Genomic DNA, 17,045 nt, shown 5'->3' with positions numbered 1-17,045 from the left:
TAAATTTTTTTTGTTTGGATTGTCATTTGAAAAATATACTGATTTGAACAAATTCCTCTAACTTTTTGTGCTCAATTTATTTATTATTACAACATTATATATGTTGAATTTTATTTTTTTTTACTTAATAAATAAGATTTATTTGTTTTATAGGTTAGTCCATAATAAAAGAATAATATAATAAAGAAAATATTAGATAATGTTAAACAATAAAAAGAACGAACTTAATAATGTAGAGGGAAATTAGGAATTTAAAATGTTAAATTTAGATATATAGGGAAGAATATTTATTATATTGTTCAAAGGTAAGAAAATATATTTTATTTTTAAAGTAATATTAGAGGGGAAATTATTTTCACCCTTTTTCAACCTGATAAAGTGTGGACCTTAAATTTGTATTTCCTATGTCTCAACTTATAGGGCATAATTCAAATTTCAAAGGTCAATCAATCTATGTTTGATTGTGAATTCGGGTATAAAATGTTTAAGTTTTTAAAATAAAATTTATATATTTGAAAACGATGTAAAAAGAAAAAAGTTATGATCAGAAATAGAATTGTTTGATTAATCTCAAAATTTGAAAGGTGTTACATATGTTAGAATGGAAAAGTAATTATTAAGAAATCAATTAAAGGAAACATATTATTATGATATTGAATATAGAGTGGGGAGATTAATTAAAGTAAACACATTGGGTGTGTGGGTGTGTTTGGTATGAAGGAAAACATTTTTCAGTGTTTGGTTTGATTAAATGTTTTGGAAAATGTTTTCCAAATCAACTCATTTTCCTCAAATAGTCAAATTTAAGGAAAATGACTTTCAAATATTAAAGAAAACATTTTCCAAAACTCTCCTCCAACTTCAAATTACAACTTTTTTTTGAAAAATAAATTTAAAGATTTTTTAAACAAAACATTTTCAACTTCAATTTTTTATTTTTTTATCCACCCTCACCCCCTACCCCCCCACCCCCCTACTCCCACCCCCACCCAAAAAAAAATTATAGTTTGTTTCAAAAAAATACTAGTATACGTGCCCACACATTGCGCAGATATTTAAATTAAAATTAAGTAATAAAATTTACTATGTACTTTGTAATGTATTATTAATACACAATTTAATATTTATATTATTAAAATTAAAATATTATGTTTATTGTTATAAATAGCTGCATTTTTGGTTTTTAAATATATTTTGTTGAAATTTTAATAAATATAATATTAATTTTTTTGTTTATTTTAGTTTGATTAAAAAAACAATCACTTTATGTGTTTTTACATGTTTGATCTATTATTTTTAATTATGGTTAATTGAAAATATTATATCCTTGTTAGTAAGTTTTAAAATCTAACTTTCACATGAAATGATTAACTATCAAATTGTAGGCACGATATTCAAATTTTTAAATTTTGTCTTTCTATGTTTGTAGAATTCATATATCGATTACATGATATTTTCTTAAAATCATCTAATTATAGTAATATTTTATTACTAAATAATGTTTACATTTTCAAATCAATTTCGAAAAACACATTGAATAGAAAAGTTATATAAAAAGGCTAATCCTATAATATGTAGTTGTTATTAAAGAAAAAATCATTAAAAAGAGAGGCAAAATCAGTGAGGAAAAAAAGTTATTGTATATGTATTTTTCACAATTTATAATCAAATATAATTTATAGTTACATTGTTAGTTATATTTTTCAAATTTATTAATTTTATTGTCTAACAAATATTCTAACCATTGACATATTTTCATTAATCAAGTATAAAGAAGCATGGATTTTTTTAACATACTTTACATATCAAAAAAATGAAATATTCATAAGTTTTTGTTCTTTCATATATGAATTTTCAATCAAAAGAATCACAAATTAAAATTGAAATAAATAAGTAAAGAAAACTAATAAATTTCATCACCCCATAACCAAAAAGAACATTCATTATGTTTTTATCTACACAATCCAACTATTTTACAATGAATCTCCTTCACTAGGAGTAACATATCTTACTTTGATATTAAAAATAAAATGTCATAAATCATACATTAAAAAAAATTAAAAACACAACTATTTTTAATTATATATATAACATAAATAGAAAAAATAAGGACAAACACGATTTTTTTTAAATAAACAAATTTACATTTCTAAATTTTAGGCCCACAAATATTGTAAAAAGAAAATGATAAATATGAATTGAAGAAGAATGCATAGTACACGAGAGCAGTTATTTCAGCCACATTAAAACATAGTTAGGTTAATTTTTTTTTTGTTCCTCTTCTGATTTTATCTTTTTTTTTTCTTTGTTTAAAATTGAAAAATATCCTTTTCCTTTTAAATGATTTTTAGATTTAAAATACTTGGATTTTTAATTTTTAAAAAAAGACTCCATCTTGTGTAATGTATGTGGAGTAATTATTTTATATATGTATTTAAAAATAGTTGGTTAGCATTTTTTTTTTGTAACTGTTATGATTTTATCTTATTCATTTTTTTGTTTAAATTAAAAAGTATCTCTATCTTCTAAAATATTTTTAGATTTTAGTTTCATATTTAAAATTTATTTTGTTAATTAAATATAAATTATGTGTTAAAAGACTCCATTAGTTATTTTAGCCACATATAATATTTTATTGTTCCTTTTCTAATTTTATCTTCTTTTTTTATATAGAATTAAAAAAGTAGTCTTATCCTTCAAAAAGATCTTCCAATTTTAAATATTTTTTATGTTTAATTTCAAAATTTTAAATTGATATTTTTAATTCAATATTTTCAAATATTTATGGTAAATCTCATATGAAAAAAAAGCACTTATCTTTCTCTCTCTCTTTTTTTTTTTTTAATATTATCTAAAAAATATTTTTAATTTTTAATGTTACCTTTAAAATATTTAAAATTCAAAATATTTTCACTGTTTTAAAATTTAAAAATATTTGTGTGTTGTTTACGGTAAAATTAATTATTCAAATCATGCATATTGTATTTTGTTGAAATCTTTGGAAAATTATGTATAGTGGCATATGACAATAAGAGATCTTCCTTTGTTAGAATTCTTTATGTCATTAACAGTGATATTCACACAATAATGAGCAATAACTATCCATTTGTTATAGGGCCTTACAAATGAAGAGATTTATATAATCATTAATTTCATTGTCATAAATATAAATTATCTTTAAAATATTTTTAAAAAAAATTTTAATGTCGGATTTTAAAATAGTTTTATTAATTTGATATAAATTTTGTTTTAAAAGACTTCATCATGAGTGGAGTAGTTATTATAGCCACACATTTATAATTAGTTAGTTAATATTTTATTATTCCTTATCTGATTTTATCTTCTTCTTCTTCTTCTTTGTTTAAACTTTAAAAAGTATTTTTTATCTTTTAAATAGATATACTCAGATTTAAATATTTCATATTTTAAATTAATATTTTAATTCAATATAATAATGATTCAATTGTTAAATTTTTGTGGTGCTGACACATGACACTTTTTTCTTCTCCTATTTTAATTTTTATTTTATTTTAATAATTTAAAATGCATTTTTTTTCGTTTTGTAACTGCATTACCCTATTTTAAATCTTTTTTATTATATAATCTTAGTATATTTCATATTTAATTAGTAGTAATTAATTTGATAAATATTTTGTATTTGAAAATTTTAAAACTAAAGAATTTTTTTTGAATGTGACAACAATCTACGTAAAAGTATGAAATAAATAATTTTATTCTATAAAAAAAAATTGCATTATAAAATGAGTCTGATACTTGCTATTAATTTATTTTTATGCTTAAGGAATTAGTGTAAACAATTTGCATTCTGTTTGTTACGAAGGAGTAGTTGTGGAAAATTATTTTAAATATTTAGTATAAAACGTTTGATAATTTCCCACAAAAATAGGATACCTAACGTACTTACCAAAAATTTTTAGTTTTCTTTTTTTTATTATTTTAATTTTTTTTTATTTCAAAGCAGTAAATTTAAAAATTCAAATTCAAAGAATAGTAAACAATTTTTAATTTTAGGGAAAAAAAAGAATTGTTTTGAAATTATTTCTCGTTTATTTGTAAAAACTACTTCAAAATTATTTTAAAAGATAAAATAAAAATATTTTTAATATTTAATGAAATGATTTTTAAAAATTAAAAATTTATAATTATTATCATCTATATTTTTTTTGCTATAAATAAGGAGGTTGTGGAAAGATAGTTAAAATTTCAAAAAAAAAAAAAATGTAATCACACACGTTATATCACCATATTTTTAGAAAGTTTTTAAAATTATTTATCGTTTAATTGTAAAAAATAATTTAAAATCATTTTAAAAATAAAATGAGTAGTAATATATATATATATATATATATATATATATATATTAACCTATTTTAACATTTTTTAATTTTTTATCCGTTGGTTTTTATTTTTATTTTTTGTATTTAAATAGTTTATTTAAAATTTATTTATTTATTTATATTTTATTTTTGTGATGTTGACATGTGTCGTTCCTATTCTAATTATTGACATGTGTCTATATTTATTTATTTGATTATTGACTATTAATTATTTAAAATTAATTTAAAAGAAAAAAGAAAAAGAAGCCAATTTTTTTTCTATGGACCCCTTCCACCAGATTATTTTACTGACTGTAATTCATTCAAAAAGAGTAAAGGATCTGGTTTCACAAAAGGGCTCTCAAAAGCGATCTGATACCTTCTTCCCTTAATACTGAAAATTTGTGGTGTTGACATGTGTCATTTTTTCTTCTCCTTTTATATATAGATAGATTATTTAAAATACTGAAAATTTGTGGTGTTGACATGTGTTATTTTTTCTTCTCCTTTTATATATCGATAGATTACATATAATTAATTTAAATTATTTAAAAAACTAATTTTATGTGGTGATGACATGTGTCACTTTTTCTTCTCCTATTATACTAGATATTAGGTTCCCGCACCAGCGCGGGCCCAATATATATTACTTCCTCCGTCTCATTTTATGTGAGTTAATTTGATTCGCCACAGAGTTTAAGAAAGAAATGAAGACTTTTAAAAATTGTGGTCCAAAATGAATTATATAAATTAAATTTGTATGATTGTAAATTATTTCATTAAGGGTAAAATAAATATTTTATAGTCAAATTGTTACTTAATATAGAAATGTGACATTCTTTTGGGACTGACTAAAAAGGAAAGTAAGTCACATAAATTGGGAGTAGTTCTTTGTTTCAATTTATGTGACACCGATGAAATTTGGAGAGTTATATAATTTTTTGTATGTGATTTTGTTAAATATATTTTGAAGTTGTTAATTTATTGTGATTTATAGCACTTCTTATATCATTTTCAAATAATATATATTACTCTTTCTGTTCCATTTTATGTGACGTAGGTACTTTTACGAAAGTCAACTAAATTTCTTATATGATTCTTAAATATTTTTAGTTGTTATTTTACTTTAATTTACAGTACTTTTTATGTTATTTTCAAACAAACTTCTTTTGTTTCAATATGGAATTAAAGAGTCAATACAATTTCTTTTATGATTTTTAATTATGTTTTTTTAATATCTTATATTATTACATTGTGATTTTAAGTACTTTTTATGTAATTTTTAAATCTAGAACAAATTAAAAGAAAAACAAGGAAAAATTTAAATGAAGAAAGTACTAAAATTTTCAAATAATCATATTTCTATAATAAAATGTTAAAAACTTTAAAACTCCACATATATGCACAAAATAATATACGGAAGACAAAATAATTTTAAAAATATATATTAAAGCTTTTTGTAATAATATCACATATTTATTCTATTTTTTAAATATGACTCCTTTCGTATCAATTTATTTGAACATGTTTTTTTTATTTCACTTAAAAAAGAAAATTACTTCTTAAGTTTAATTTTTTTACATAGCGTATCTATGATTATAAAATTAGAAATACTTTTTACTTTAATATATGTGATATATTTTAAATTTAAGATTACAAAATTTAAAAATATTCTTCATATTTAACACTTCGTGAAAAAAAAAAAGATGAAACAATTAAAATGGAAGAAACAATATAAATAATTTATAAATGAATGAATTAATTAATAAATAATATTCAAAGATCCCTGGAGGATAGAAATTGGAAATAATAAAAATATAAGAACAAAGCAAGGAAAAATGAAATGGTGTACAAAAGTAATAATAGGGCCCACACAATTAAAGCCGTAAAAGAGGAAAAAAAGCAAATGGTTTTTGTGTCCAACAAAAAGGAAGTACATTTATGAAGCAGGCAAGTACAATCATATTTCAAGTTGGAAAAGTACGAAATACCATAAAGCAATCCTCTATTTTGATTTATTTACGCAAGTACCTTCATCGTCCGCCCCACGTGGAGGCTATTAACTGATTTCGTAGTATTGAGGTACTCAACACTTATGTAAAGTAAAGCATAGAATGACAAAAATAATCCTTAAATTGAGTGTATTTTCACGTAAGCACACGTGTTGACAGAGAAGAGTGTGCTTATTCGCTCTTCTTATATAGTAAATATAGATAGATTTTCAATTACAATTTTTTATTTTTCCACCCACCCCACCCCTACCCCCCTCATCAGCCCTCCACCCCCTAAAAAAAAATTAAGTTTATTTTTAAAAAATATTTTCAATTTTCAATTTTTATCTTTTTACCCCATCTCATCCCTACCGCGCCAGCACCCCCTACCCCGCACCCCCTATCCCACCCCACCCCACCCCTAGAAAAATTTAAGTTTATTTTTAAAAAATATTTTCAATTTTAATTTAAAAAAAATTCTACTCTCTAGTAAAAATAAAAGATATTTTTTCAAAATATTTTTCATTTCTAAATCAAACACAAAAAAAATCTTTTCCAAAAAATATTTTCTACTCACAAACCAAACATGAGAAAATAAGTTAAAAACCTACTTATTTTCCAGGAAAACATTTTCCTTCCTACCAAACACACCCATTATTCCTAGATGGGTTGGGGGAAGGAATATCCTTTTAACATATATCTTTATTTGGCTGGTCCACTCACCAATTATATGCGTCAGAGATTCATTATTCACTTGCTATCACTATATATACTAGTACTAGGTACTCATATAATAATAATTTAGCATTATTAGTTCATATATAGTGTTTCACTAATAATGAAGAAAAAGGGTAGTGATTTGTTGCCATTTATTGCAATGGTGATTGTACAAGTAGGCTATGCTGGATCAAATGTTGTGACAAAACTAGTCATGGATACTGGTATGGACCCTTTTGTCCAGACAGCATACAGACCTATATTTGCCACCATTTCAATTGCACCCTTTGCTTACTTCTTGGAGAGGTATTATTATTATTACTTCCCTCTTAATGTTATTTATCATCTTTTTGATTTTCACACTCTGACATTACAAAGAAGTTTAGTTATCAATAATATGAAGTGATAACCTAGACAAATATAATAACATTTTACAACAAGTTATATTACTTTGGACAATATAAAGTTCTTATAGTTTGGTTAGTCCTTGCTCTCAAGAACATGTACTTCCCTCAAGCAACGGTTTTGCTCGAATAGGGTTAATTAGAGTTAATATCGTAAAAGTTCACTCAACTTTGGAAATTTATTTAGTAAAGTCATTATTGAACTTTGTTTTGTATTAAAAAAATTACTCAACTTGATATAAATGTTCAAGTTGAATTACTTAGCCATCATCCAAGACACTTGAAGGACCAAAATGAACGAAAATGGTTTCATTCATCTCTTGAGGGTGAGGATGACATAATTAATGTGAAATTAATGTCATCGATGTAACTTGTTTTTCCTACTTTCATTATACATGAAAGTTACTAAGGAGCTTATTTTCATGTCAGAGAAAATTATTGGATTCATATCGAATACACCCTTAGTACAAAAAATAGATAATACACGAGATATCCATGTTTAATTCAGCTATTTAATTTATGTTGATGCAGGAAAACAAGACCAAAGTTGAGCCTATCTGTATTTTTTCAAATTTTCTTGTGTTCCATTATCGGGTAAGCAATTAGTCTTTCCACTTGCTGCTCTCCTATTTGATAAAGTGAACATGTTTTCATTAAAGTGAGCTGTGAAAAAAGTATTCCAATAATCTATTAAAATGTAAAAATAATTTAATCATATGAATTATGAAGTAAATAAAAATTAATTAATGGTCGACAACATACGCTTGTATCTTTCGTATCTGCTTCTCATTTTAAGCTAATTTTATATATATATATGGAAAAAAGGATAAATATACCCGAACTATCGTAAATGGTATGCAGATACCCTCTGTCATACTTTTGGGACATTGGTGCCCCTGTCGTCCAAAAACTAGAGCATATATACCCTTTATACTAACGGGCATACATGTGTCATAATCTTATCCACCGATCCGATATTTATTAAATATCGGATCGACGGATAAGATTGAGCCACGTGTCCCTAATTAGTCTTCCGTTAGAGTGAATGTTATATATGCTCAGGAGCACAAATATCCCAAAAGTATGACGGAGGATATTTGCATACCCTTTACGATAGTTCGATATATATATAGCGTTCAGTTGAAATCCAACGTAAGAGTTGTGTCAAGTCGATGTTTAGTCACATAAGGGATATGGCTAATAAATAATGCAGGACCTAGGGTGGAGTTACTATACGACTTACGAGTTTGGTAGAACTCAATAATTTTGATCAAAATTTTATATGCATCTCAAGAAATCTGTGGATGAGGATGTATAAACTATATATAAAAATAAATTAGAACGAAATAATTCAAATAGACTAAAATTTCAAATATCCAGAAACTTCAAATTTAGACCGGCGAGGTGGAGCAAAACATGTATGGTGGCAGACCTACTAGTACAACAAGGACAAAGATTAAAGCTCTAGTAAAAATATTGATAACAGTCGAACCTTACATTTATTTATATTTATTTTATAATATACATACATGAGAGTGTTATGTCAACTAGTATAATATATGATTAATTAACATTATTTCTGTTGTATGAACGTACAGAATAACTGCGAACCAGTATACATTTTGTATTGGGCTAAAATATACTACTCCGACGATTGTTTCCGCCCTCGATAATCTAATCCCAGCATTCACTTTTCTCCTAGCCGTCTCATTCGGGTATTTCTCTTTCTCTAAAATACTAAATTGCACGGACTCTTCAATTTCGATGTCACAACAGTGTTAGATTATTCAAAAATACACTAATCCGACACGTATTCATTGACAATTTTGAAGAGTCTGAGAAACATAACCTAAATATTACTCCTACATTATTATATAAAAAAAATTGAAAATTGAATTGTGTTAATTGATGTGTAGGCTTGAAAAATTGGGACTAAGAAGTATAGCAGGACAAGCCAAATTGATTGGAACTATAGTGTGTGTTGGAGGGGCAATGTTATTGTCATTGTATCGTGGACCTGTAGTGATTGGCCAATTGGGATTTCACTGGAAATATGTTGAAAACACTACTGATGACAAGGATGTCAATTCTACACATACCAACTTCCTTTTGGAACCTTTTATACTCATAATCAGCAGTATTACCTATGCATTATGGTTAATCATTCAAGTAATTAATTTTATAATTCTTTTAATTCATTTCTTCCTTTTTCAAAAAATTACTTCCTCCGTTTAAAAAAGAATAATCCAATATCCTTTTTAGTCTGTTTCAAAAAGAATGACCCATTTCTTTTTTTGTCAACACTTTAACTTTAACTTTTCAAGTGACATGTTTAAGACCATAAAATTAAAGGGCATTTTGATACATTTGATATAATTTTAATTTAGAATCACAAGATTAAAAAGTCTTCTTTCTTTTCTTAAACTCTATTTCAAATCAAACTAGATCATCCTTTTTTTAAACGGAGGGAGTAAATAAAATAATTCTTACTATTTGACTATTTTTATTTATGTTAGGCAAGAGTGAATGAGAAGTATGCAGCTCCATATTCTAGTACCCTTTTGATGTTCTTCATGGCAAGTTTCCAGTGCATGATTATCAGCTTTTGTGTCGTACCAAAAGCTTCTGAATGGGCTTTAAATCCTATTAGAGCTATCTCTGTTGTTAATAATGTAAGTATCTTTAATTTCCTCTCCAAAATATTAGTTTGGTTTCTTTTATTTAATTTGTTTTAAAATATTTGATTTTTACTGTAGGGAACTGTGTGCTCTTCAATAGCATTATACTTATGCTCCTGGTGTATAGAAAGGAAAGGTCCTTTATATGTCTCGATGTTCAATCCGTTGTTACTTGTTATTGCTGCCTTTCTTAGTTGGATTCTGTTGAGAGAGAAATTATACCTTGGAATGTAAGTGAATAAAACCATCTCATATGTTTATTTTTATTTGTTCACTATTTTTAAAATAAATTTTATTTTTCATGTTTAATATATCAAGAAAATAAAAGACAATTATTTTTTCATGTTTTCCCTTATCATTAATTAATTATTTTTTCAAGGATTTAATAGTAAACATCAATTAATAAGGATAGAGTGGTAAAATAATCATGCTAATTATTGTTTTCTTAATAGGTGTGTCAAGTGTAAATGTGACTAGTAAAAGTGAACAGAAAAAATATTATTCCCTCTGTCTCAATTTATTTGACACATTTTGTTCGTCGAAAATCAAACAATTAAAGTTTGTCTTCGTCGAATCTATTGTGTGTTCTTCGATATTTCTGTAGTCAATTTTTCATCTATCTGTCGTCTCCCTCAAATCAGACCTAAAACCATGTCTGAAAGTTCTTGTGATTCAATTAGTAACTCCATGATAATGACTTGTTTTTGTGGTGAATTGACTCGTTGTTTCACTTCAAGGACTTCATTGAACCCAGGAAGAAGATTTTATAGATGTTCAAAACCTAAGGTACATTTTTCGCTAAATGTAAATTAATATGATTTGTGCTTGTATTTTGGTGATTATGAGTTCTTCTCTGTCATTTTTATTAGATTGAAAATTGTGAATTTTGGAGGTGGAAAGACAGTTCTTCAGAAAATTCTTCTATTGAAGTTAATTTATTGAAGTCTAAATTGGAAGTTGCTACGTTGAAAATGGAGAATTTGAGAGAGTCGTTAAATGCGGTGGAGATCGAAAGAGACAATTTGAGGAAAAAATTGGAGAATTTAGAGAGTTTAAACTACTTCGAGGTGAATAAATCAAGAAACTTGGAAGCTAAAGTGTTGAAGTTGAAGATGTTGTGTATATTGTCATTTACTATGTTTGTGGTATTTGTTGTTGCAATTTTCAAGTGATTAACTGGAAGCATGAGGAATATATGTTGTTGAATTGTAGTTTCAAGTGTTAGTTATTTCAAGTATTTGTAGTTTCAAGTGTTAGTTATTTCAACTGTTCCTATGTATTAGTGAATCTTATGTTTGAATGTTGGTCATTATTTAGTGTAGCTATTGCTTCAAACGTATTGTGAATTTCAAGTGTTGGCTTTGAACATTATTTTGTGTCTTTTGCCTTAAAGTTTGTAGTATTTATTTGTGTTATATTAGTCATTATGTTGAAGATGGATAAATTTTCTGGTATTGCCATTATGTTTTCCTTGAATTTAGAGAATCTGAAAATGAAATGAAAGCTTGTCTTACCATTGTTTAGGAAACGTGTTTTCAGGTTTTATTAAACTTGCACAAAGACACTATTAAACTGTCAACATGAAAGTCACTAACTAACTTTTTTTTTAAGAGAACAAAAATTCCATTACTTATCAGACTACATTAGAAACTCGGTTTAACATCATCCATGAAGTCTTAAATTTAAAAATCGTGCTTTGCTTGCTGTGATTGCTTGGTGATTCTTCAACTCACAACACCAGCTCTGTGACTGCCATTGGCTCTAATAAATCTAGGACTTGGAAAGCCATTCAACATGGATGGCAATATTGCCAAATTGGACTTCTTTGGAAACCTGCAAACATCATACACATTAATTTCTGGAATGCCTCTTGGATTCGATCAAATACCCCTCTTAAATCATCATCATCTTATCACAGCAGTCAATAAATTTACCTCTGAGTAAATCATCATCTACTTATCAGTTCAATATAGAACCAAAAGGAAAAGAAATTTACCACAACAGTCGACCATTGACAGAGAAAATGGTCTAAAAAAATGTATACCACAGCAAAATACTATTGTACATCAACAGAACCCAACAGATACAAGACATTATATATAACATTCACTTGGTCATATATAAGCAAAACGATAGTTAGTTTTAGCTGATACACTCAACATATACAAACAATAGAAGTAAAATAGAGTACCAAAACTACAATTTTAACCTTAAAGGCATCAGCCTATAGTACAACCAAAACATCACAAAAACATCATTTAAGGGACTAGCCTACACAAAATATACCAAAAAAATAAGTTTAGCCTTAACATCATTTAAGACACCAGCCTATACAAAACATAGCAAAAAAACAAGTTTACCCTTAACATCAATAAAGGCACCAACATATACAAAACAGTACCAACACAATAGCATCATCCCATTCTTGGCCTCAACTTTTGTAGCTGGTTTGTAGTAACTGCACCCTGTCCATTCCAAGTTAAGCCAATTGGTCCTATGGGAAGATTTGTAGGTTCACTAACACCAAATTTGTCACCTCTGAAGCCTATTACTCCACTTCCAATTGGTTCTTGTGGGTTATGTTTCTTTTTCAATCTTGTTAGAAAAGCTTCTTCTGAGATTGTTCTTGGCCTTAGCCTAGGGTCTTCATCATCATCCTCAACTACTGAAAAATAGCTGCTAGAAGAAACATATCCAAACTGACTTTCTTGTGTTGGTTGTGGGGCTGTGCAGTTGATGTCTTCCTCAGAAGCTTCATCTTCATCAACTAAACCTCTCCTAAGCTGCCTCTTTTCCCCCCTACCAGATTCTTTTCCTTGCTTAGCAGGTTGCTTCTCCTACTTCTTAGTAAGTTGTTTCCCCTGCTTTGCCTTATTAATCATAATAAAGATATAGAATTAAATAGTAAAATAGAATAATTATTTGATGAAATTAAAGATTAAATTAAAATTATCTTTTCACATCCTCTTGCATTATGATTTTGTTCTCCACAATTACTACATGTCATCACTTTTCCTTTTCTTGTTTGCTTCCATACTCCTTGCCTTTTAATAGCTTCATCCTTTTCTCTTTCCCTCATAAGTTTAGGTCTACCAACAAGCTTGACCAATTCAGGTGGTTCAATGGCATGTAAAGGATCACATTTCCAGAATGATTCTCCCCTAATAGGTTGTAACTTGTGTTTGTAAGCTACCAATGCTGCCTCCTTACTATAATACCAATGAATTTCTTTCTTTGGTATCATTTTCTTGTGCTCCATGGCCTTAATTGCATGTGGACATGGAATTCCAGTCAGATCCCATGTTCTGCATGTGCATTTTTTCTCTCTTAAGTTCACAATGTGTCTATCTGCACCTTCAGTAACCTCATAGCCATTATCCCCATTGCCACTCACCTTACAAACCTTGGAATTCTTCAAATACTCAATAAACAAAAACTCACTTTTGGGACTAAATCCATCATCTTTCCACTTCCTCACATCAACCTCTTTTGGTGCCAACCTCTCCATTATTTTGACCCTGATGTCTTTCAACATTACAATAATTGGCTTATACCTTGCTTCAAGTATCCAGGCATTGAATGATTCGGTAAAGTTATTGTCAACAACCTGATTTTTGCACACTGTATCTAAATAAGCTCTGCACCATGCTTTGGGAGGATACTTGTCTATTAAATCTTGTCCAGCTTCTCCATTAACTTCCTTGATCTCGTGAAGTTGGTCCTCAAACTCCTCTGTAAATGATGACCATGCAGCCCACCATAGCAACTTTTTTAGCTCACCTTTACCTCATCTTTTGCACCAATTTGCCTCAATATGCCTTGCACAATATCTCTGATGTGCTTCAGGTAAGATTGTCCTTACTGCTTCAAGCAGCCCCTAAGTATCAAATTAAAACAACTAAAATTAATAAAAGAAACAGTATCAAGCAAAGGTAAATAGATTGCAAATTACTAGTATAATATTACCTTATGCATATCTAATATGAATGTCAGTCTTTCACCATTTTGAAGTTCAAGTGAATGTTGCAAATGTTGCATAAACAATGTTCAAGTCCTCTTAGTCTCTTTATCTACCACAACCCAAGCTAGAGGGTAAAAAGAGTTATTACTGTCTTGACCAACAGCACACAATACCTGTCCCTTAGTTTTTCCTTTAAGGAATGTACCATCTAACCCAATAAGTGGTCTTAACCCAGACTTAAAACCCAACTTCATTGCCTTGAAGCAGATATACATCCTAAGAAATTTTCTCTTACCATTAGATAATGCCTCTTTAGACAAATCTATCACAATGTCAGACCCTGTATTACAACTTCTCAATTCAGTAGCATAACCCTCTAATTTGTTGTAAGAGTCTACAAAGCTACCTTCTAAACTCTCCAGTATCTCCTTTTTGGCTCTCTTGCACTTTACTTCACTTACATTTAGCTCAAAAACTCTATGTAAATCAGCCTTCATTTCTTTGACTTTGTACTTGGGTCACTTTTCAATTTGTCCTTGAAATACAAGGCTATTGTTGAGTAATCTACTAAAGAGTTATCATATGCTATTCCACACTCTATATGATCTACAAGTGTTTTAACACTAACTCCAGGAGTGGTCAAATCCCCAGAAATAAGAAGTAAAAATGGACAGCCATCAGCAGCACATGTATACCTCAATCTTTCTTTATCACTCTTCAACACAACTAGTTCTACCTTTTTAGCTAGAGCATAAAGTTTACAAAAATGTTTTGCTTCAGCTATGTCCTTGAAGGCCATACCCTTAACAATCTCCTTATAATCTTGCAAACCATCAGTTATATTCCTCTTTTTTTTAGTAACAAAATTTTCTAATTCATCTCTATCATAATCTAAACAACTAAACACCATTCCATTATTACTGTCATCTTCACTTTCACTACAGTCTGTGCCCTCATTAACAATTGGTGAAAGTAGAAATGACTCGTCATGCATGACAATATCAATTACATCAATAGACAATTCACAATCTTCAGTAGCAAACAAGTGAATAGATTTATACTCAGTAAAGATAAAAGATGTTAAGGTCCTAACTCCCTCATCACCTATTATTTCAAAATATATCCCAGTTGGAGCAAGTACAATAAGTTCTTACACACCAACAAAACCTAACTTATTAATGTACTCATTCATTAAGTCAATAAAAGATATTAGGTCAGGATCATACCCTTTCCAATAAGTCACACATCCTCTATCATAATGTGGTTCTGGACTGGTTAGCCACTCACCACCATGATGAAAGTATATGGTAACTTCAACCATGTTAATGACCTACAAAGAGTTATGAAATAACATAAGTAACAGTGAGAGTGAGTATTAGTCACATTAGTAAATAAGTCACATTGAGTTAAGAAAGTCAATTAATAAGCATAACTAAGTAAGTTAATTAGTAAATAAGTAACAGTGAGTATAAGTAATAGTAAGTATAAGTCACATTAGTAAATAAGTCACATTGAGTTAAGAAAGTCAATTAGTAAGCACAAATAAGTAAGTTAATTAGTAATTAAGTAACAGTGAGTATAAGTCACATTAGGATTAAGTAAGTCAATTAGTAAGTACATTAGGATTAAGTAAGTCAATTAGTTAAGTAAGTCAAATTAATTAGTAAGCATAAGACAGTAAGATAAGTAAGTCAATTAGTAAGCATAAATAAGTACGTTAAGTAAGTCACATTAGGATTAAAGCAAGTAAGTTAATTAATTAAGTCACATTGAGTTAAGAAAGTCAATTAGTAAGCATAAATAAGTAAGTTAAGTAAGTCACATTAGGATTAAAGTAAGTAAGTTAGTTAATTAAGTCATATTGAGTAAGTTAAGAAAGTCATATTAGTTAAGTAAGTCACATTTGGATTAGTAAGCACATTAGGATTAAGTAAGTCAATTAGTTAAGCAAGTCACATTTGGATTAAGTAAGTTAGTCACTTAAAGTAAGTTAGTCACATTAGGATTAAAATAGGTAAGTTAGTTAATTAAGTCACATTGAGTAAGTTAAGAAAGTCATATTAGTTAAGCAAGTCACAGTTGGACTAGTAAGCACATTTGGATTAAGTAAGTCAATTAGTTAAGTCACATTTGGATTAAGTAAGTTAGCCACATAAAGTAAGTTAGTCACATTAGGATTAAAGTAGGTAAGTTAGTTAATTAAGTCACATTGAGTTAAGAATTTCAATTAGTAACATTGAGTATTATCTCTTATTAACTCAAAGTGGTCCACAATTAACAATTAAAGAAGCATTATCTCTTATTAACTCAAAGTGGTCCACAACATAAAGGCATGAATACAAACAAAAAATCTCAACAAAAAATAAAGTAGTGGAATAAAGTAGACAAAGTAATGGAATAAAGTAGACAAAGTCAAGAGAATCTGAAACTACACTTTTCTAGTGCAATTGTCAATAAAATTTATGAAACACTTTTTCCCACCACGAGATGGTGTTGACTTCATATCACAAATGTCAGTGTAAATCAATTATAAGGTATTAAAATTCCTTTCAACAACACATACTTGACATTTTGATTTATTGCACTAGAAGTTAGGCAAAACTTCTAAGTTGATCAGTTTTTGCAAGGTTTTGTAATTGACATGTCCTAATCATTTATGTCACAAACAATTTGATTCAAGAAAGTAAGAACAAACAGAAATACTAAGTTTGAAAAGACTTTCTATGAGGTAACCTTTTCCCACAAATATTTTGTTCTTTACTTTTTATAACTTTCTCGACATTGTTTTAGAGTCAACACCTTGCCATATGTCCTTTTCAGAAGGACCTTTCCATAACATTCAATTTGTTATAGAATTACCCATGACCATAGTCTCTTCGGTCCAATAAGGGCAGTATGACCCAAATGTTTGTTTTACAACACAAGCATAACATATCACTTTTCACTGATGTTCATGT

General features: G+C 27.9%; 2 protein-coding genes across 2 annotated transcripts in view; both read left to right on the top strand.

The window, feature by feature from the left end:
* Positions 1-17,045, top strand: part of LOC125863338 (cytochrome b6-f complex iron-sulfur subunit, chloroplastic) — a 324,107-nt gene that overhangs the window by 186,745 nt on the left and 120,317 nt on the right. The gene's annotated exons all lie outside the window — the stretch shown is intronic.
* LOC125863325 (WAT1-related protein At1g09380-like) lies at positions 7,143-10,448 on the top strand. Its single transcript, XM_049543515.1, has 6 exons — positions 7,143-7,351; positions 7,981-8,043; positions 9,048-9,164; positions 9,366-9,618; positions 9,966-10,121; positions 10,206-10,448. Exons 1-6 carry the CDS (start codon positions 7,167-7,169, stop codon positions 10,359-10,361), a joined length of 930 nt encoding a protein of 309 aa, XP_049399472.1. The 5' UTR covers positions 7,143-7,166; the 3' UTR covers positions 10,362-10,448.

The sequence above is a fragment of the Solanum stenotomum genome, chromosome 4, assembly GCF_019186545.1.
Source record: "Solanum stenotomum isolate F172 chromosome 4, ASM1918654v1, whole genome shotgun sequence".
Classification (NCBI taxonomy): Eukaryota; Viridiplantae; Streptophyta; class Magnoliopsida; order Solanales; family Solanaceae; genus Solanum; species Solanum stenotomum.
The sequence above is the reverse complement of the archived record's forward strand: the minus strand, read 5'-3'. Positions and strand labels throughout refer to the sequence as shown.

Coding starts and splice junctions, on each gene's coding strand:
- LOC125863325 (XM_049543515.1), top strand. CDS start 7,167: ATGAAGAAAAAGGGTAGTGATTTGTTGCCATTTATTGCAATGGTGATT. Junction 9,165..9,365: donor CTCCTAGCCGTCTCATTCGG/GTATTTCTCTTT, acceptor ATTGATGTGTAG/GCTTGAAAAATTGGGACTAA. Junction 10,122..10,205: donor CTATCTCTGTTGTTAATAAT/GTAAGTATCTTT, acceptor TTTTTACTGTAG/GGAACTGTGTGCTCTTCAAT.